At 35.9% G+C, this 21,927-nt stretch overlaps 2 protein-coding genes across 2 annotated transcripts; both read left to right on the top strand.

The window, feature by feature from the left end:
• Positions 1-5,758: 5,758 nt before the first annotated feature.
• On the top strand, positions 5,759-6,965 carry LOC129876692 (transcription factor MYB113-like). Its single transcript, XM_055952179.1, has 3 exons — positions 5,759-5,902; positions 5,973-6,102; positions 6,273-6,965. Exons 1-3 carry the CDS (start codon positions 5,767-5,769, stop codon positions 6,757-6,759), a joined length of 753 nt encoding a protein of 250 aa, XP_055808154.1. The 5' UTR covers positions 5,759-5,766; the 3' UTR covers positions 6,760-6,965.
• A 3,246-nt stretch (positions 6,966-10,211) lies between these two features.
• Positions 10,212-21,835, top strand: LOC129875575 (uncharacterized). The gene is made up of 4 exons (XM_055950877.1): positions 10,212-10,220; positions 10,625-10,735; positions 18,809-18,877; positions 21,567-21,835. Exons 1-4 carry the CDS (start codon positions 10,212-10,214, stop codon positions 21,678-21,680), a joined length of 303 nt encoding a protein of 100 aa, XP_055806852.1. The 3' UTR covers positions 21,681-21,835.
• Positions 21,836-21,927: the final 92 nt, after the last annotated feature.

A 21,927-nucleotide genomic window follows, 5' to 3' on the forward strand; every position in this document is an offset into this window, starting at 1 on the left:
AATGAAGATGGAGGAGGAAGAAATGCAAGACATGATGAGATTTGTCAGTTTGGGAGGAAAGTTGAAATAGTTAAGGGAATCCCTAATGAAAATCATTCTAGTCTAATCAAAAGCTTTTTCCAAGTAAATTTTTATGATCATATTAGCTTTTTTACCCTTAAACCTTTTAAAATGGCTAATATACTCCTAGACAATGATGGCATTATTAGAGGCTCTCCTTCCAGTAAGAAAGCTGGCCTGATAGGGTCCAATTATGCTATTAAGGTGGGTTTTAACAGCAATGATCTTAGCAATGAGTTTGTAGCTGGTATTGCAAAGGATAATAGGTCTGAAGTTCTTCAAAGTAATGACATCTCTGTACTTGGAAATGAGGCACAAAAGGGTAGTGTTGACCTTAGGGTTTATGGTGCTTATGTGGAAAGTTTCCTTATAGAAGGAAATCACTTTTTCTCCCACAGAATCCTAGTATTTTTGATAGAAGATGGGGTGGATACCATCAAGCCCAGGGGCTTTGAAGGACTTTATGGCACTGATGATTTCACTATCCTTCAGAGGTTGCTCAAGGGTGCTTCTTGAGTGGTGATCAAGAGTATTTGGGAGAGAGCAATAGGTCAGGTTGAGCATGTCAGAGGTTTCATGCTTAGTGTTATATAAGGTAGTGAAGAAGGATAATGCATGATGCTTGATATCCTCTTGGTTATTAAATTTAGTACCAGTACCATCTTTTAGGAAAAGAATTTTGTTTCTTCTTCTCCTATTGATAGTTGAGATGTGGAAAAACTTGGTGTTGGCATCACCTTCTGTGAGCCAATTGATTCTGGACTTAGTTTTCTAGAAGATTTCCTCATACTTAAGCATATCATCATATTCGTTGAGGAGATCTACTTCCAAGTTGTGGAGGAAAGAGTTGTGATTATAGTGGGGGGAGTTTTGAATGCCATGGATTATGGAGATGATGTTTTTCATTTTTTTGAAGATGTCTCCAAACACATTTTTATTCCAAATAGTCTTTCTTTTTGAAATATCAGAATCGCCTGGGTCAGGTGGTTAGAAGGGTCAAAACAATCTTGGACTAGAGATCTGAATTTTTGGTAGCTACACTACATGGGTTCTAGTCTGAAGGGAGAGTTCCTTTTGGTAGTCCTAGAATTAATAAGGTAGATTTGGACAGGGCAATGGTTTGAATGGGTCCTAGGTAGGTAGATGATATTAGAGTCAGGAAAGAGAGTTATCCACTGGTCCAGGTATATTTACTACCTTTATAACCTAAGTCTACCATCCCATATTGGTTAAAACATTAGCAGAGTAAATTGGCCTTGCTATTACTAATGTTTCTCCCAACATACTTGTTTTTAGCTTGTAGGACTTTATTGAAGTTTCCTCTAATAAGCCAAGGACCAGTATAGTTTTGGGATATCCTGATGAGGCTATCCCAAAGAGAGGATCTGCTAGAGAATAAATTACTAGAATAAATAGTAGAGAATAACCAGGAGTTGAGATAGAGGAGTACCTTAACCATCACATGGATACCTCGGGAGGTGATGCTCATGTTTTCCACTTTTAGTAACTCCTCCTTTCATAGAATGACAATGCCTCCAGCAAGTCCATTTGATGTTGACTGAATGTGAGCTTCAAAGCCTAGGTCAAAAGCAATCCTTCCATGATCTTTCATCTTGATTTCCAAGAGAACCAACATAGCTGGTTTATGCATATCCACCAGTGCTTTGCATTGTCTCCTAAACTTAGAGTTGTTTTCTCCCCTTGTATTCCATATGATGAAGTTCATTATTGGGGTGGACATTGAGGGTGTGGTGTTCAGGGGTTCCTTCCCTTTCACCTTTAAAGGTAGGCTCCTTTAAAAGTCTATAAGAATTAGAGTTGTTGCATGAGGTACTAGGTCTAGTTGGTTCCTCAGGTTCAGAGTCATCACTCTCACCTCTTAGGGGCAGTGGGCCAAATTAGCTTCGATGTAAGCTATACGAACTCTTTTTGGTAGGATTTTACTATAGCCAGACTTCTACCTTTTGATCCTCTAAATCCCAGAGGAGTTCCTCCATCTCTTTGCTGGTTTGTCTTATTGTGTTTAGGGCTTCCAGCATTGTGTTTCCTGGGTTTTCTGCCACCCCTAGTTGATTTACTTAAAGAAAGGTTGGGTTCAGTATGTCTAGATTGCTATTTTTCTGAGGAAAGAAAGGTAGTTGGGAGTGGACTATTCCTATGATTATGTTTTGGTCCATTGTGGACATGGAGTTTGGATTGCCTAGGAGGTTTGTTTGGAGCACTGCCTGAGTCCAAAGGTGTTGCCCATATAAACTCAGTGCTATGTTCATTCTTTTCCCCATAATCTGTGCTAACATCCTTAAGTCCTTTAGAGTGATTGTTATTGGTGTTGTCTTACCATTATTGTTAGAGTGATTGATCTCCCTTGGAGAGCTATTTCCAGCCAAGACTCTAGGATATGATCTGGTGGTGGTGGTGCTGAGAAAAATGTCATTGATGAGGGAATGGGGTTCATTTTTAAGCTTGGTGTCGCAAGGAGTGTTCAGGGTGGGGAAGATGTCTTCTCCATTACTAAAAATAATAGTTTTGGAGGAGAAGTAATTAGAGGTGATGGAAGCAGTCAATTTACTCGAGGAGGAATGATGATTACCTCCTGTAGTGACGGCTTCCACCGAAGAGATATCACATCCTTCCTTGGAGGTGGGGTTAGCTTCAGGATTGAAGAGGGAGGTGGACCCCTCTGCAATAACTAATGAGTAAAGCTGAGGGTTAGGTACTCCCTTCTCTTTAATATGGTGCAGAGAGGATGGGGTGTTGGAAACAATTAAGAGGCTTAGTAGTGGGTACTGTAATGGTGATCCCTCCTCCATGGCTATTAGGATTAGCTATGGAGTTTTCCGACGTCAAAAGACCATTGCACACAGTCTCCGACGAGAGTTTCTATTTCCCTTTACTAACATTAGCATGGGGTTAGGATCTACTCATCGTAGAACTCAGTGGGTAATTGAGGTAACCGTACCCAGATTGCTATGTGTGAAGGCGAACATTTCTGCAGAACAAAATTTGGTTCCCATTGCTTGACTGTGAGAAAATGAAAATTTCCTAGAACAAACCACGATCCCCCATGGATAGCCTTCTCCATATTTTCGAGCAAAGTAAAATTGGCTATGTAGAAATCACATTCGATATCAATCAAGGATAGATTTTCTGTAGGTTTTCATATCTCCATTAATTTGTTTTTGAGGTATAAATGGGGTATTGTCCTCCCCATTACTTTGACAATCAGTGAGAATCTCCATGGCTAGTAGATTCTCAGCTTCTCACTGGAAAACAAGGGGATGGATTCCTCAAGGTTATCTTCTTCCTCTTCCTCCTGTGTTGTCCTTGGAGCCTCTATGGTCCCTTTGGGTTGAAGGTAAGATTTGTTTAGTTTTCGTGACTTGGTTAGGAGGATTTTCTTAAAAGAGATTGGAATTTGGGGGTCTTCTTCCATTGGCGATTCGGAATTCGATGGGTCGGGTGGATGCGGTGATTTGCGATGGATTGGTTCACTGATAGGGTGGGTCTCGTTAGTCATTTCTCTAGAAGTGGTCTTTTCCTAGAGAGAGAATCTGATTATGATCATAAATAAACAACTTTATGTATTAGCAATGCATGAAATCATTTAAATAACCTTGTTCATGCTTTGATTCACAATAAATTTACTAAAAATAAATATTAAGAAACTATGTAAAAAAAATATGTGTGATGACAGAAGCAAGAATGCATCACTGGACATTCGAAACGGGAACCAAACTTCAGACTATAACTCACAAAATTTCACAAGAATGCTCTCTATTTTATCAAGTTGTTTTTTTTTCTTTCACTCGTTTTTTTGCTATGTTCTCTATTTTCTTTTTCCTTTTTTCGTGTGTTTGTGTGTAGATATTTTTTTGTTGTGGAGGTGAAGGTATGTATCTAGTGTAGGTGTTGTGTGTTAGAAGTGGGGAATGGGGTTTGAAGTAGTGGGGGTAGTGAGGTGTGGTGAGGTAATGGGGAGTGAAATAAGAAAAAATGAGGGGTTGTAGGAATTAGTGGTTTTAGGATTTATTTTGAAAGATAAAAATAAAAAATAAAAAAATAATATATATATATATATATATATATATATATACCCTTTCATATTAATAAAGTATATAAGAAAAGTTAAATGGCTAGTCTAAGATAAAATATAACTAACAAAAATATTAAAAATACTAACTTATTTATAAAAAATCAATATAAAAAAACATATTTTTATAAAAAAAAATTCTTTAGAACAAAACTTACAGTAAAATGTGACTTTATTTTTTGTAATTTTCAAATCTTTTAAAATAAACTTACTAAAAATAAGATAAAATTAAAATATTTAATTTGGATATAAAAGAAATATATAAGCACTTAAAATGGTGTAAAATCTCAAGTTTGATCAAAAATTACTTGTCCATAATACGGATAAAAATACTACAGTGTTAAAAATACAATAAATAATAATTTTTAGAATTTAGAATTCATAAACTCAAATTTATATCTTCACGTGAAGATTTCCTACGCAAATCACAAAACTATATTAATTTTCTCATTGACAAACAAGAAGAGAGTTCTAGAATCTTAACAGTGAAGAGGGGCCTTCTCACCTCATACGAGTCGTCTAACAAAAAAGGGTTTCTGAATGGAACAAAAGAACTTGAGATTATCAATTTCTGTTTTAAATATAATTAGAATACATAAGTCGATATTGGTCCATGGTGTTAAAACCCTTTTTTATATCGAATTCCAAAAACTTGGTCCAGGGGGGTGGTGAAGGACAGTGCAATTTATTTCATATGTCATTTTGTATCAAAGGCTCTCTCGTGATAAGTGTTCCTCCACGTCTGTGTTTCTAAACAAGTACTGCCTGCCCTATAAAGAGAGCCTCAAATATGACTTACAAAATATTGTGGAAAGAACAAGTCAATTACCAGCAGGCCAACAGCTCGTAAAAGGTCCGTCCTCTCTAGTTGTGTTTAACTATTGTTTTTGTTTCAATTTATTTTATGTATCTTGCTTTTTATATTTGATAATCTTTTTTCACTTTTCCTTGATCAAATACAAATTGCTATTTTTTAAAAATTGTTGAAAAAGTATTAGTAGGAGAAATATTGGGGAGAGTTAGATTAGACATACATGACGCCATTTCAGTTTACCGATGACATGATCATAGATAGAAGGGTGTGGAGGAAATCGATTAAGATAGAAAGTTAGTAGGTCACATGAGTGTGTTGTCTTGTTATCGGTACATGATCATAGTATTGCTCCTATAGTTTCTTGTCCTTTGATTTCTGTAACTACCTATTATTTCTTATACGTCGTAGTTCATGTTGCTAAAGTCTGTTGATTTTGTTATTATCTATTATTTCTTATACTTTCCTTACATCTTTGGACTATTTTTTCTTTTAAGTCGAAGATTTATCGAAAATAATCTCTCAACTTCTGTGAGGTAAGATATGCGTACACTTTATGTATCCTCTCCAAACCTCACTTTATTGTTGTACTTTGTTGAAAAAGTGTAGACAAAAAAACCAGCACACATGAATTAATAAAATAAAATGAAGGGAGTATATATATATATATATATATATATATATATATATATATATATATATATTAACTTTACATCACATCCTTCGTCTAAAGCCCCAAACTCACACTTAATCATTGGAGTTCTCTTTTTTCTTTTTTTGGCGTCATATACAGCTGACACATATCATGAATACTCCTCCTATGATGTGTACGTCGTTGGGAGTAAGGAAAGGTTCATGGACTGAAGAAGAAGATTTTCTCTTGAGAAAATGCATTCAAAAATATGGTGAAGGAAAGTGGCATCTTCTACCTGCTAGAGCTGGTAAACTTTACTAACTACTACTTTTTCTCCGTCTTTCTTTCTTTCTTAAATTTCATGCTACTACGTGCAGGTCTAAATAGATGTCGGAAGAGTTGTAGACTGAGGTGGCTAAATTATCTAAGGCCACATATCAAGAGAGGTGACTTTGAACCAGATGAAGTGGATCTCATTTTCAGGCTTCATAAGCTCTTAGGCAACAGGCAAGTATACTCATGAATTTGAGCGATCATTTCATTTAAAAGTCTATGACGTTAGAGATTCACGATATAGATTTTATTTCGTAATTATATCACCATGTCTGCTCAGGTGACAGGCACGATATTGAAATATGTGTAATCATTTCATTTAAAAGTTAGGTTGTTTTGGGTAGGTGGTCGCTTATCGCTGGTAGACTTCCGGGAAGGACAGCGAACGATGTGAAAAACTACTGGAACACTCGCCTTCTAAGGAAGTTAAATAATAAGTGCAGAGAAATTAGTAAGAATGAAATAATAAGACCTCAAACTCGGAACTTCTCAAATGCTAAGAAGAATATTTCTCATTGGTGCAACAACAAAAGTATGATCACAAACAGTACATTAGACAAAGACGACGAACGCAACAAAGAAATAGTAAATATTTGTGACAAGCCAACTGCAGGGGAAACAACGTCTTCGTCTATAGACAACGATGGAGTTGAATGGTGGACAAGTTTACTGGAAAATTGTAATGAAATTGAGGAAGAAGCAGCAGCAGTACGGAGCTTTGATGAAGAAAATAAGTTGTTACCAAATTTGTTGCATGAGGAAAATAATTCACCACTCATGCGACAAGGAGAAAGTGATGGTTGGGATGACTTTTCTACTGTATTGACCTAAGGAATCTACTTAATTATTAATTAGTTTCATCAATCTCTAATAAAGACTATGTATATATAAGTAATGATATTGTGTACTTGTTTGTAATAGGGAGACATTCTATTATAATTCCATTTGTACTTTGCATCCCAAATACAAGTAGCCAAGGAGGGATCTAGCTATCGCTATTTCCATTCTAGAGTTTTAATTATATTTAATTTAATTTGGAGGGCTAAAATCAAATATATAAAATGAGTCCTGCTTTATTGTTATATAAAATTAAATTTTGAACCTAATTCACACCCAACAATAAATGAATAAAGAAATGAAAATACAAGAATGTGAGATTTAAATTAATATACAACAGTAATTTTTTAGGCACTATTGTTGCTGCATTAGAAACTCGGGAAAATGAGCTAAAAAGGATGTTTGAGAGTGGAATGAAGGATAGGGGATTTGTATTTTTTTTCTTTTCTTTTGTTATAAATATATAATTAAGGGTTAATTATAAAGAAATGGGGTTGATTTGAAATATTTATAAATTTAGGGTAAAAAATTAAAATATCAAAACTTTTAATAAAAACCTAAATTTTCTTCATTCTCTTTCATTTTTTAAATTCTCTGTTCTCCTTTTCCCTCCTCTCTTCTCTTCTCTTCTCTTTTCTTTTCTCCATTTTTTTAAACGCTCTTGTTCCTTTTCCCTTTCATCTTCTTCTTCCTTAACTTTTTTGCCTTTTTTTCCTCCATTTTTCCCTTTCTTTCCAAACTTTTTGTGTTTTCATCTTCTTCTTCTTCGGATGTTGTCATTCTCATTTTTTTTCTTTACTCCGATTTGATTGTGAAAATTATAAAAAAAATTGATGAAAAGAGAAGAGAAGAGAAGAGAGGATATGTTGTTTATATAAACATGAGTTGTTCAAGCAACCAACAGATGCTGTTTAAACAACCCTAAGTTGTTTAGTTCAAATAACAGAAGTTGTTTAAACAACCAAAATTGTTTAAACAACCAAAAGTTGTTTAGTTCAAACAACCAGAAGATATTTTAAACTACCCTAAGTTGTTTAGGTGTTTTTTATGATTCTTTAGTTAAAACAATGAGAATATTTTAAATATCAGCTAGTTGTTTGGAGAAATATGAAAATATTTGCTAATTGTTTTGGAGATCGAGATATGAAAATATTTGTTAGTTGTTTAGACAAATATTTAAACATCGGCGTTTGAAAGGCTGGAATGTGTTGAGATTGAAAAAAAAAGATATGGAAGAGGACGATGATGAATGTGGGAAGCTGCTGCTGCTGCTCCCGCTGAAAAAATGAGCAGATTTTCTGAAAATTGTTTGTTGCCCTTTTGGCTAAACAACCCTCTTATATGTTGGGTCTGTTTGTAAATAGCAAAATTTTGGGGTGTATAAAAATATTCTTTTTTAAATTAGCATAACCCATTAATACCTAATTATACTAGAGTCCCTTTTACCCAATTTTTAAAACTTGTGTCCTATATCCTCAAATAGATAACTCAAAAGTCTCTTTTAATTAAAATTTCCTTAGAAACTCTCTTTATATTAAGAGGATTTAATCATATATGTACATCTAAAAACAATATTGATTTAGGTATTAAAAAATAATATATGAATTTAGTATAAATATATTCTAGTCATACAATTTTAATTTAGTATAAATATAGTATACGTAGTCAATGTACTTTTAAAAGAGAGGGGAGAACATGAGGTACGCATATTTTATTTACATTTTTGTGAAATAGATTTATTTTTTATATATATAGACTCTCACCTATTTAATCACTAGAAAAAGATAATAAAATAATACTTGTGTACGAAATAAGTGTAGTAACATATTAGTACACGATAATACACATTGGGGGAAAAAAGATAAAAGTGTCAAAAACACATTTAAATTATCTTCTTTTTTTGAGTTTCATATCTAAACTTGTGAGTTTCATACCTAAATTATCACTGATTAGTTTGAAAAACACACCGTGTAATACACTCTCTCTATTTTTTGAAAAAACATTACCACATGACATTCCACATGGATAAAATATTTCACTTTAATCAAAATTTAAAAAATTATTAATATTAGTTAAAAGTTAAAGACTAAAGTATTTATATCCCCAAAAAAGAAATTATTTTTTTAAAAAAATTAAAATATTTTTCTCAGGTACTCCACTACCTCCCCCCTCCCTCCCCACCACAATCCCTGTTCTTTTATTTTTTTAATTTTTTTTATAAAATATTTTAAAAATAATTCATACTTCACCCTTCCCCCCACTCTTTCCTAAAAAATGTTATTATTTTTATTTTTAAAAAGAATAAATTATACCCACCCATCTAACCCTCCGATCTTAATTTAGATTTTTAAAATATTTTTCTCGTTTTGTGTTAGATATGTGCATATATTTTTAAGAAAATATATTTTTTCTACTTGTGTATCGAATATAACAGAAGTAATGTCTTGCGGCAAGTAAAAAAATATTTTTCTAAAATCATATGTATATATCTAACACAAAATGATAAAAAATAAATAAAATGGAGGATTAGGTTGAGAGGGGTAGAATTTTTCTTTAAAAAATAAAAATAAAAATATATAAATTATTATTGGAAGGGGAAATGGGGAGGCGGGGAGGGGGGATGAAGAAAATTTAATAAATAAAAATAAAACAAAAAAATTGGGGTGGGTGGGTGGGGATATGGTGAGAGAAAGTGGTGGAGTTGGGTAAGAAAAATATTTATATTTTATTTTATAATTTTTTTGTGTGTGAGATATTAATACTTTAATATTTAATTTTAACTAATACTTAATTTATTTAATTTTTGTCAAAGTAGAATAATTTATCCATGTGGAGTGTGATGTGACATATTTTTTTTCAAAATAAAAGAGAGAGTGTGCACACACACCATGATGAGAATGAAATAAAAGAGAGATGTGCGTTTCTCAAACTAATAAGTGATAGTTTAGGTATGAAACTCACACTCCCAATAGTTTAGGTATGAAACTCAAAAAGAGGGGATAGTTCAGATGTGTTTTTGACAATTATCTCAAAAAAAAATCTCGTGATACATAAATCATATCACAAGAAATAGGAAAATCTACTAACCTTAACTCTAGAGCTGTCAAAATGGGTTTTGCATGTGAGGCCGGTCCAACTCAATTTTTGAATTAATTAGGGTTGAGCTAAAAAATTCAGCTCATTTAGGAATGAGACTTTTTAGCCCAATCTCATTTAACCCATCAATCTCATAGGCTCAACCCGGGAGCCTTAGAGGTCAGCCCGTGGATCGTAAATTTTAAAAATATTTATTATATATATTTTAAGTAGTATTTTATTTTGCCAAATTTTTAGCTACTATGTAATTGAAGTCATTATAAGTTATAACAATGAATCTTTAACTTTTTTTACTTTTATGTTTATGCCTAATTTTTCGTTTATCCTTTCTTGTCTAATTTATTAAAAAAATGGATCATGTAATGTATGTTGTTTTTATGAATCTTATGAATATTGATTTCTTGCCTATTATATTATTTTGTAAGTATTTCATTAAAGTGTGTGCAATTCATGGGCATGTGAATTTTTGATATAATGATGTTGTGTTCATCAATGTTCGATAATCTTTCTAAGAGGTCAAAGTTGTTCATATTTTGATTGAAAGGTCAACCTGTCCCAACTCGTAGCCTACTTAGAACTGGATTGGACTGCTAATTTATAATATCAGCTCGTTTTAACCCATTTAACTCATTTATTCTTTATGATCGAATTGGATTGGATTGAATTGGGATAGGCCATTTTGATGGCTCAACTTATATCCTAATCCTCAATCTTGATATTTATTGGTTTGTTTTTTTTAATTTTCTTTTGATGGGAAGTGCAGAATCCAGATCCAATTGGAAGTGGATTGAGGACGGAAGCAATTGTAGAAGCAGCGGGTCCAGATTGCATTGTTCCCGGACAGATTACTCCTATCAAATTACTGGGGCTTAAGGTGCTTATATGTTGTTCATGCTCTCCAAAAATGTTGCCACACCTATCTAAGATTCTCCCAAAATGCACTATTTTTGAAATATTTCACACGCACACTCGACAGAGTCTAAGCAATATAGATCTCTGTTTCCATAATTTAATTATTGTTTTCATTAATAGCACCTATTGGATAGAAATGATAAGTAGTGTAGCTTTTGATGTTTTATTTTTAATTGCCAAAGCCCTAAATGATTAACTTTCTTCTGGAATTATGAGTTTGATGGATAATGTAGTAGAATTTATAGCTTAAAGAAGCAATTCTGTCTTCGAGTTTTTCCATATGATTTTACAATTGTCTGGATTTCAATTTGTAATTTGATTTTGTTGATTAATAAAACAGAATCTCGTTCAGCTTATTTGATTTAGCTATTCAACTGACAAGTGCATTTTTCAGAATTAACTTATATATATGGTCTGCATTATGGAATAAAGTAGATGATGCTTAACCTTCTTAGACTTGTGAAATTTTACTAGTAAGCATTTGTCAGATAACAACATATCAGATTGATGCTCTTCTCAGAACCGTTTAATTTATAAGGAAGGGAAAGGAAGGGAGATGATGTTGCATATCAGTGGATGAAAGAAGTTCTGATGATGTTTCTTTTTTCTATTAGGTGTTGGCTGTTGGGAGGGTTGGGAAGAGAGAGCTCAGGTGGCTAGGTACTATCAGAAGTTGCTAATTTTATTGCTTTCAAAGAATAGGTTTTGTCGTTCGGTGTGATGTTCTATTGAATGTTTGAAATTTGGCTAATTTTTATGTGGATTAAGTTTTCTTGTAAAAATGTGCATACAGATAATTTAGTGCACATACTACTCAAAAACAAGTGCAATGCTCCTGAAGCTAATTGCATTTGAAGAATATACAATGACATAAGACCAGTTTACTACTTACAAGATGCTATAAATTCTATATTAGTTATTAAGAAACTCTGGCTTACCCTACTGTCAATTAATCATGCACTTCTTCCAATTTAAATATGGATTGTCCTCTAATTCCAAAACAGGATAAAAAAGGAGACATGTCACGGGCCTATTTTCAATGGCTCGTGGGACAACCAAAACAGCCTGCACAGCTTGCTAAGGCTCAGTCCTAACAACAATATAGCACACAAGTGCAAGAACAAAAATGCCCCTCAAACAGTCCACACAAACAGCCACAAAGATAGAACAATATAAGAGAACTTTTTGGAAGGCAAGTGCCAATTTTTTTGTGATATATTTCAAGTGTAAACTTATAAATGATGTTGTCCAAATGGACTTTTACAATCTGAAAATAAGCTACAACAAAGGGAATGAAGGTCCCAAGAGAAAATGCTAAAAATGACTATCTTTACACAATTACAAGGGTTGGTGGAAAAAGCTAGTCAAAGGTTACTATAAATGGCAAAGAGGACACTGTCCATTTCAGCTTTGGTGCAGCCCCTTGAAACCCATTTTATACAAGCTTGTCAAGGGTATTAATTGGCCTTCAAGCATCTTCAAGTTATCTCCCAAGGCTAGCACAATATTGGCACTGCATTCAAGGCTCGTTGAGGTACGATATGAATATGTCTGTCCCTCAAAAATGCTGGAATTTAATATAACCTCTTGCGGGGCGATACATGCTCCCCCACCTGATTTGGCGACGACTCTAACGCCACACAAATGCAAATAATTATAGACCTTGTCACGAAACTGCCAAAAGTCCTCATACTTCTCCCATGTTGCCTTCTTTGTTGACGTTCCTTTCCAATGAACAAGGAAATGTGCACTCGAGTTGTTCCAGCCCTTGCTACGAACTAATTGGTGATCAATAATAGCTTCGACTTGCTTGTCCATGGCTGGTAGTGCAATAAATATTTAAGCGCGACCGTCCTGCCCCCGCTTCGTGTCTTTCACGTCTTCAAAATATGGTTTCAATTGGCTAGCGTGAAAGAATGGATGCAGCTTCAAATGATAGGGCATATTGACCCGATATGAAATTTTGCCGTCTTTGGCAATAATCTCGAATGGCCCCTCGTAGCGTTGAATCAAACTTTGATTCACACTCCGCAAAGACTTGAACTACCGGGGATTAAGTTTGATCATAATTTTATCCCCAATACGATAGTTGACTGGACGTCATTTATAATCAGCAAACTTTTTTATTTTTCGGGCTGCTTTGTCGAGATAAGACCTTGCAAGGTCAACCTACTCCTCCCAGGCTTTCGCCGTATGATACGCACCCGGACTTTTCAAACCAGCATCTACGGGAAATGATTGAGGCGTGTTAGGCTGCTTCCTAGTAGCCAACTCAAAAAGACTACACCCCGTAGACTCACTTCGCTGTAAATTATATGAGAATTTAGCGGTGTCCAGTAATTTCGTCCAATCTTTTTGATTGGCACTAACATAGTGCCGCAACTAGCACTCTAAGAGCCCATTTATCCTTTTCATTTGCCCATCCATTTGAGGATGGAAGCTGATCGAGAAGTGTAATTCAGACCCAAGCAAGCCAAATAACTCCCTCCAAAAAGCTCTAGTGAACCGAGGATCACGATCACTGATTATATGTTTGGGTACACCCCAATGTTTGACAACGTCTCTCAAGAAGAGACGTGCAGCTTCTTTCGCCTTGCAACTAGCCGATGTTGCAGTGAATGTTGCATACTTGGAGAACCGACCCACAATGACCATAATAGTGCTAAACCCCTCGGAGTTTGGCAAACAAGTAATAAAGTCCATGGTGACGATGTCCCATGGTTTCTCTGCAACAAGCAGTGGTTCAAGCAATCCACTGGGTGCCTTATTCTCGACCTTGTCTTGTTGACAGACAAGGCAAGTGCACACATAAACTTCAATATCATCCTGTATACGGGGCTAATAATAAAAGGACTCCAATAACGCCAATGTCCGTTTCTGCCTCGGGTGACCTGCCCAAGCAGTGTCGTGCCCTTCTTTGATCAAAGTACGCCTAAGGTTAGCCCACCTCAGAACGTACACATGCCTGCTTGTGGTGTACAACAACCCATTTTCTTCTCAAAACTTCTTCGTCTTTCCTTGTTGGGCCAAGACAAGGAACTGTTTTGCCACGGGATCATGTTGCATGCCCTCCTTAATACTCTCAACAATGTTGCTGCTCGTCGAGCTAATAAGAGGTGCTAAAACAGCCTTGCCACTTAACGCATTGGCTACAATATTAGTCTTCCCTAGTTTGTGCTCAAATGAGAAATCAAACTCGGCCAAGAAGTCTCGCCAACGTGCTTGCTTGGCAGTCAACTTCTTTTGAGTTTGGAAGTAAGTTGTCGCAATGTTGTCCGTCTTAACAACAAAGTGAGCACCTAATAAATAGTGACGCCAAGTTCTTAGGCATTAAACTATTACCGTCATCTCCCTTTCATGTGCCGAATAACGAATTTCGGCATTATTCAATTTTCTGCTCTCAAAGGCTATTGGGTGGCCCTCTTGCATAAGGATACCACCAATAGCGAAGTCGGATGCATCGGTGTGAATTTCAAACGCCTTAGTAAAATTCGGCAGCGCAAAGACCAATTCTTTGGTGATGGCTGCCTTAAGATTTTCAAAGGCATTATTGCACCTATCATCCCATTCCCACTCACGACCTTTTTTCAGTAGGTCGGTGAGAGGGGATGCAATAGCCGAATACACGAAAATAAATCGCTGATAATAATTAGCGAGGGCAAAAAAAGACCAAAGCTCGGGTACTTTTGTTGGGGCCTCCCATTCTTGGATTGCCTTCACCTTGTCGCTGTCCATCCTTATATCTCTATGGCTGATTGTATGCCCACAAAACTGCACAACGGGTTGTACAAAGCTGCACTTCTCACGCTTCACGCATAATTCATTGTCCCTCAATACTTGGAACATTTTAAGCAAATGCTCTACATACTCCTCCATGCTATCAATGTATACCACAATAACATCCAAGTAAATGACAACAAACTAATCCAAAAAGGGATGAAACAGTTTGTTCATCAAAGTACAAAATGTAGCAGGAGCATTCGTCAAGCCAAACGGCAAAACCAGCCACTCAAAAACCCCATAACGAGTTATGCATATCTTTTTGGGTTCATCTCCTTCGATAATTCGGACTTGGTAGTAACCTTTCCTCAAGTACATCTTGGTGAACACCTTCGCTTGGCCTAAGCGATCAAATAGATCCATAATTAAAGGGATGGGGTACTTGTTCTTCACCGTAACTTTGTTAAAAGCATGGTAATCAATACATAACCGCAGTGACCCTTCCTTCTTCCTTTGGAACAAGACGGGCGCACCAAAAGGTGCCTTTGAAGGTCGGATATGCCAGCATCTAGCAACTTCTTAAGTTTCTTCCTCAATTTCTCTAATTTCGGGGGTGCCATGCGATAGGAAGACATGGTAGATGGCTTCGCCCCGGAAACTAATTCAATCTGATGGTCAATTTTCCTTCGCGGTGGCAACCATTAGGGAAGTTCCTCCGGCATCACGTCCTCGTTATCATTAAGGACTTGTTCAATACATGGAGGCAAAGCTACTGCCTCAAGGGATTTCTCAATGACTCCAGTCAAGGTAGCAAGAAAGGTGGGATCACCCCTCTTGAAACCTTTAACGAGCTGCATTGCGAACAAGTGCATACCATTTTATGGCACCCAAATAAAGGGTACCACGCACGAATCTCCAGGATCCTTAATATGAAGCTGGTTGAGCCGCGACAACATAAACACGTTGATCTCATACCAATATTCAAGTCCCAATATAATATCAAATACGTCCACCGGTACGACGGTGAAGTCCGTCAACCCTTTCCATTCCCCCCAAAACAAGTTGTACCTTAGGGGAAAATCTGTGGACAATAGTAGGGAGGGCGTTAACGGTCTTCAACAATATTTCGCTGGACACATATGCAAGTATCAAATCTCTAACTCGTCCCTCTGTTACAAAATTGTGCATATCACCTGTGTCCATCATGATGCGGATATCCTTACCATTCAATTTGGTATCAACGAACAAAGATTCATGTGGCCTTATTTTTGGTGGCTGAGCAGCAAGTGCAGCCAAGGTTATGTGATTAAACAAGGTCATATGGTTGAACAAGCCAACAACCTTGTTCTTTCTTTGCTCTGCTTTATCAGTTTATCCGCCACACTTACCAGCTTGTCTACCGGCTTGTGTCGCTACTATCTCTTGCTTCTTTTGGGCAGAAACCATAGAAATCAACTTACTCAATGAAGGAAAATAACGGGAAGCATGAGTAGTCTCTCTACACAAATAACAGCCCTCACGATCCTCATAGTTCTTGCAGAAATTAGAAGGCTGGTTGCAATTATTACCTCTATTATCACCACCTCGGTTAGGAATGAACTTGCCTTTGTTCCTATTGTTTTCCACCTTGGTAGGGGCAGTTTTGCTCCTGTTGTCCCTCCCCTTCGATGAGTCATCTCAAAAATCAAACAAAGATTCAACCACTACTATCGCCTCATCAACATCATTAACTTATCGCTTTTGAAGTTCTTGGTTGGCCCAATTTTGGAGGCCATCCAAGAAATAAAACAACAAGTCATCGCTGGTCAAGCTCGGAATTTGGATAGTGAGTTTTGTAAACTCCTTGACATATCACGAATAGAGGAAGTTTACTTCAATTCTCTTAACTTCCGTCGAGCTTTGTGCACTACATTTTGAGGGTAGAACTACCGCTTGAGTTCCTCTTTGAACTGCCTTCACTCATCAATGGAATATATCCCTCTCTCCATGTCCACTTTCTTTCTCTACCACCACAACATGGCGGTGTCGCTCAAGTACATGGCTGCAGTTTTTATCTTAGCAACCTCACTCACAATGTTCATATGCTCAAAGTAAGCATCCATTTGCCACAAAAAGTTCTCAACATCTTGGGCATTTCTCTCCCCATGAAACTTCTTTGGCTTAGAATCTTCGATACAAGTTTCAAAAACATTTGCGGGTCCAGCTGCACTCGCAAGGGCAGATTCTTCAACCTACGCCTTCAAAGCTGCAAGCTCTTCATGCAACGAAGAGAGTACTTCGGTGAGCTTGAGTTCAAGGTTGGACAACCCTTCCTTACTCTCTTCACCTTCTCAATGAGATTATCCTTAACTTCATCAAGTCTCTCAAGTGTAATGGACTCAAGAACTGAAATTATCTTCAACAACAACAAGACATCGGTTCAACGCCACCAAATCAGCCTCAACGCCAATGATTTTTTTGTCGAGGTGTCTAGTTGTTGAGTCGTCTCCTTCCTCAACAACGTGGCTCTTTCCACTAGTTGGGGGTTGAGAAGGGTTCCTACTCCTGCTCTTATCACGTTTCTTAGGAGTCTCCTTGCGAACCTCTGCATCTCTTTCATGAACAACCTCTTCGTTGCGCTGCGACTTCGACGTCATGTTTGATCCTACGCTCTGATACCACTTGTCATGGGCCTATTTTCAATGGCTCTCGGGACGACCAAAACAACCTACACAGCTTGCTAAGGCTCAGTCCTAACAACAATACAGCACACAAGTGCAAGAACAAAAATACTCCTCAAACAGTCCACACAAACAACCACAAAGATAGAACAATATAAGAGTGCTTTTTGGAAGGCAAGTGTCAATTTTCTTGTGATATATTTCAAGTGTAAACTTACAAATGATGCTGTCCAAATGGACTTATACAATCTGAAAATAAGCTACAACAAAGGGAATGAAGGTCCCAAGAGAAAATGCTAAAAATGACTATCTTTACACAAGTACAAGGGTTGGTGGAAAAAGCTAGTCAAAGGTTACTATAAATGGCAAAGAGGACACCGTCCATTTCACCTTTGGTGCAGCCCCTTGAAACTCATTTTATACAAGCTTGTCAAGGGCATTAATTGGCCTTCAAGCATCTACAAGTTATCTCCCAAGACTGGCACAATATTGGCACTGCTTTCGAAGCTTGTTGAGGCGCGATATGGATCTACCCGTCCCTCAAAAATGCTGGAATTTAATATAACCTCTTGCGGGGCGATACAAGACATGTACATTGAGACGATTCGGATAACTTGGTTGACAATTGTGGTTCACTCTTGACACCATCTTGTGTGTTATCATAAATCAAGCAACAGAAAAATCCTGTATTAGTTCCAATAAAGCTCCTCTAGGTTGCCATTTTAAAAGTTCAATGCAAAAACAAAGATTTATGGATCTCACTTCCTTGTCTATTGAATATGTTAACTGGTTTGATGTTATGCATGTTTAATAAACCTTATAAAAAATGCTAGTTTAATAAGTCAGTTGTGCCGTAAGGTATTATGAATCAAAGACATTGTGAAAATCTTGACCTTGGATGGAATCCTTTCTTTCCAAGGGAGAACTATGATGGAAAATTAAAGGAGTATACTTTTACATGGGAGATGTGAAAAGTCCAGAAATATTTAATTTTCTCCTAAAGTGAAAAATGAAATTTGATGGATCATTTACTGACACTAACAAGTTATTTGTCTATGCTCCATTTAGTCTGTGAATCATGTGGTCTAACGTCCTCAAATGGTAGGGATTATAAATTAAAACATTTGTATGGAGGAATGTACATGCATGGCTTTGTCTTTCTCGTCCTTTCTTTCTAGAAGCTAATAGGCATCTCATGCCAAAATATTGCCACCTCATTAAAGCCTTTTTATATGGTGTTAGTTTTAGAGAACCAATGGTGTGATGTAATGCTGAACGAAGTGGGGAAAAATTCAGGGAGACCAGGTTCAAATATAGTCAAAAATGGTAGGTGATTCTTTCCATCCGCCTATACCTTGGTTGATAGAGTTACGCAGTACTAATGCTTGTGAGAGGTAGCAGGTATCCATGTGCAATAATTTGAACACCACTGTTATCAAAAAATGATATTTAGTATATATGTATGTGTCTGTGTGTTTTTAAGGTGACAAAACTATGCTATTTGATTTCTTAATTCTTATTCTCCCAAGCTATAATGTTCACCACCTTGTCGAGCTATATTGTATCAATTATTTTCTGGCTTTTGGCTTGAGCCTCTTCATTTATGTTAGCTTTCAGTATTTTGTGTTTCCAATCGACTTCCAATATGTGTACAGGTATGGCCCATTGAAGTCGACTTGAAGTTCATGGAACCTATTGGACGAGAACTTAAGTCAGTTGGGAAGGTAATGCTACTTTGTCTTTAGTTTCATCGACTAAAGTTGACACTCTCCTTGGGAAACAAATCTACTGATTATATGATCTTGGTTGTATGTTCTTTCCCATATAATCTTGCATGAGCAGATTCGTGTCATCTCAAAATGATCATCTAGTAGCAATGTGAAACATGTTAGCTGCACAATAGTTATTTTACATTTTTGCAACTTTGATGTGATAGCTTCTGAATTGCTTTCGAGTTTTTCCTAAAAACCCATAGGTCTCTGTGACCCGTACTGCACTTGTAACTCCATGATAGCTATACTAAAACAAGAGACAGAATGGTAGGATGCAAGGTGTTATACCTCCTTTGTCGCACAGACCAATTTTAAATGGAGCCTTTTATCTAGTACTTATATGCACAGGGTATAGTCTGATTGAGACTCTAAAAAAATTGTTTTGCAACTCACGTAACCATTCTCAAAAAAATAAAAAATAAAAGTGTGTAACTTATAGCAAAGGAATCAACTCTTACATAAGTTGGACAAGTAAAAGTTAGTTTCTCAAAAGAAGCTGTGAATCCTGTGACACGTGCAATCTGTAATCATATCACATGGCAACTGTACTTATTTTTGTGACATATTTAAGTTATAAACAAGACAGTATAAAAAAATCCAACACTTCATTGTAGATTAACAAGTTATAGCAAGTTATTTGTCACTTTTTCCAGGTTACTACTCAATGCTTATTATAAAGAGTTACTTCTAATTGTCTTTCTAATGACTTGGGACTCGGTGACTGTGCTGGTGGGAGGTAATAGATATCCGGTAAAATTCGAAGTGTGCCTAAGCTAGCTCGTACACCACCGATATTCTGAAAAAAGAGTTATCTTTTTAATGACCTGATTGTGTTAATGTGTTTTGACTGTCAGAGGGTCTTTTGGACAGTCATATTCACTTCATTTTCAGTTAAGCCGTTCTCTAGCATGTAGCATATTTCTTTTTCCGCCTTTTAGGCCCCGTCTGGGGAAAAACTTGAAAAATATTTGGGAACTTGTAGTTATCCATATAATTTGTCATTACATGGCAAATATTTTAGGCAAAATCCCCAAGTTCCCAAGTTTTAAAAAAAAGTAGAACTTGGGAACTTTAAAAATTTAAAAATTTAAAAATAACCCAAAACTTTTATATTTTATAAAAACACCAATCATTTATTAATTCCAACTAAATATTTATCTACTAATTTACTTCATTAATATGATCAACCAAGATTTTATAAAAGAATAGTTTGGTATTACCTCCTCCGGAAAAGAATAGTTTGAGTGACAAGATTTGAAAAAAATAATAATTTATTTTTAATTCGATTAATGTATTTTCTTGCCTATAATGTTATTTTGTTGTTGTTGATTGTTATCAATTATGTTATAATTTATTTTTAAAACGGAATATGTTCATTATAAAATGATAATCCAAACTTATGGTATTTTTAATAATTTTTAGAACTTACGGGTATAAATTAATATTTTTTGAAATTTCACCAAAACTTGGGAAAACTTGAGGCCAAAGGCATGGTACAATTTCACCAAAATTCCTCCCAAGAATAACTTGCCAAGAATATTTGGAAACTTGGGGCCAAACGGGGACTTATTCTTTTGTCTACTTTTAAGTAATGCACTGGACACCTAAGGGCTGTGGTGGCTATCGCACATTTTGTATACAAAATCTTGTACCTGTATCAATACATTCCTAAGCTTGGTAACAGAGTTTTCAAAGGCACACTTAACACACGCTTAAGCCCTGTAGCGAGGTGGAAAACATGTTGAACATCGCCTCACTTAATGTGCGCTTCAGTTTCGTCATCAAGACTCTAAGACTTACTTTTTCTTGACATTGAGCCTCTCCTGAAGAGGCGGCACTAAACAATTGATATTTTACTTTATCATAATTATTCTTTTTAATTTCTTTGTTCATATATTTGTTATTCATGCTTATTATTATTAGTTTTAGATTAAACGTATATATTTGTATTTTTTTTCTTCATTTATGCCTTTTTCAATTAAAGCTCATGTTTTATTTGTGCTTAAAGCCCCAACAGAACTTAGAGCTTTGTTGTGTTTTTCGCTTTTTATAACACCGCTTCATGATTACTTTTATAATAAGCTTGGATAATTTATTTGTTCATCAAAGAAATTAGGTATAATACATAAATATGGCCCTTAACTTGACTTCAGCTGGCAACTATAACCTCTAACTTTTCTAATGCACAAGTAGGCACTTTAACTATCCAAAACTTGAACAAATAGACACATTCGTCCTACATGACATCCTACATGGCAATTTTGTGTCCTACATGGCGTCCTACATGTATTGTGTCACGTAGGACATGTGTGTCTACTTGTTCAATTTTATACAAGTTTAAGTGTCTACTTGTGCACACCCAAAGTTGGAGGGCATAAATGTGAAATGAAACCAAGTTAAAGCGCGCATATTTATGTATTATGCCAAGAAATTAAATACTCTTCCTTTCTGTCTGACCAGGAAATACTACATAGAAAGTTATCACACAACATTCTAGAGTAAATTCAAGTGTGTGCGCTGATAGATGTTTAAAATCTTAATTCACACATGTGGTGCTGGTCTGTGCATACAACTGCAAGTATATGCAGCAACTTCTTATTTTACCTTTATCACATCTTTGTACTTGTTTTCATGGTTGCAGTTCATGGATTCAGCAGTTAATCTTATGAACAAATCTTTCATTGATCGTAGTGCTTTCACTCGGACTGGCTGGAGTTCACCGCAGTCCACTATCTTCATGAGGCATGTCAAATAGCTGGTAAATTTAGTTATGGAGTACATCTGTCCGATTAGAGCTTTAATGTCCCTCATTTGTACTGTAACTGGTAATTTTGTATATTCAGTAACCTGAAGTTGCGGCATTTTAGAAAAGAAGTAAGATGTATTCATAATTATATAGAATGGAAGTTTTGAGGCAATTCCATGACCCGAAAAGTGTCTTTTGAATACACTGATTTGTTCAATGTTGAACTTCAATAATGGATAATGGAATCAAATGATGG

The sequence above is a fragment of the Solanum dulcamara genome, chromosome 12 (assembly GCF_947179165.1).
Source record: "Solanum dulcamara chromosome 12, daSolDulc1.2, whole genome shotgun sequence".
Lineage (NCBI taxonomy): Eukaryota > Viridiplantae > Streptophyta > Magnoliopsida > Solanales > Solanaceae > Solanum > Solanum dulcamara.

Coding starts and splice junctions, on each gene's coding strand:
- LOC129876692 (XM_055952179.1), top strand. CDS start 5,767: ATGAATACTCCTCCTATGATGTGTACGTCGTTGGGAGTAAGGAAAGGT. Junction 5,903..5,972: donor TCTTCTACCTGCTAGAGCTG/GTAAACTTTACT, acceptor TACTACGTGCAG/GTCTAAATAGATGTCGGAAG. Junction 6,103..6,272: donor CATAAGCTCTTAGGCAACAG/GCAAGTATACTC, acceptor TGTTTTGGGTAG/GTGGTCGCTTATCGCTGGTA.
- LOC129875575 (XM_055950877.1), top strand. Junction 10,736..18,808: donor TCAAATTACTGGGGCTTAAG/GTGCTTATATGT, acceptor ATATGTGTACAG/GTATGGCCCATTGAAGTCGA. Junction 18,878..21,566: donor AACTTAAGTCAGTTGGGAAG/GTAATGCTACTT, acceptor TCATGGTTGCAG/TTCATGGATTCAGCAGTTAA.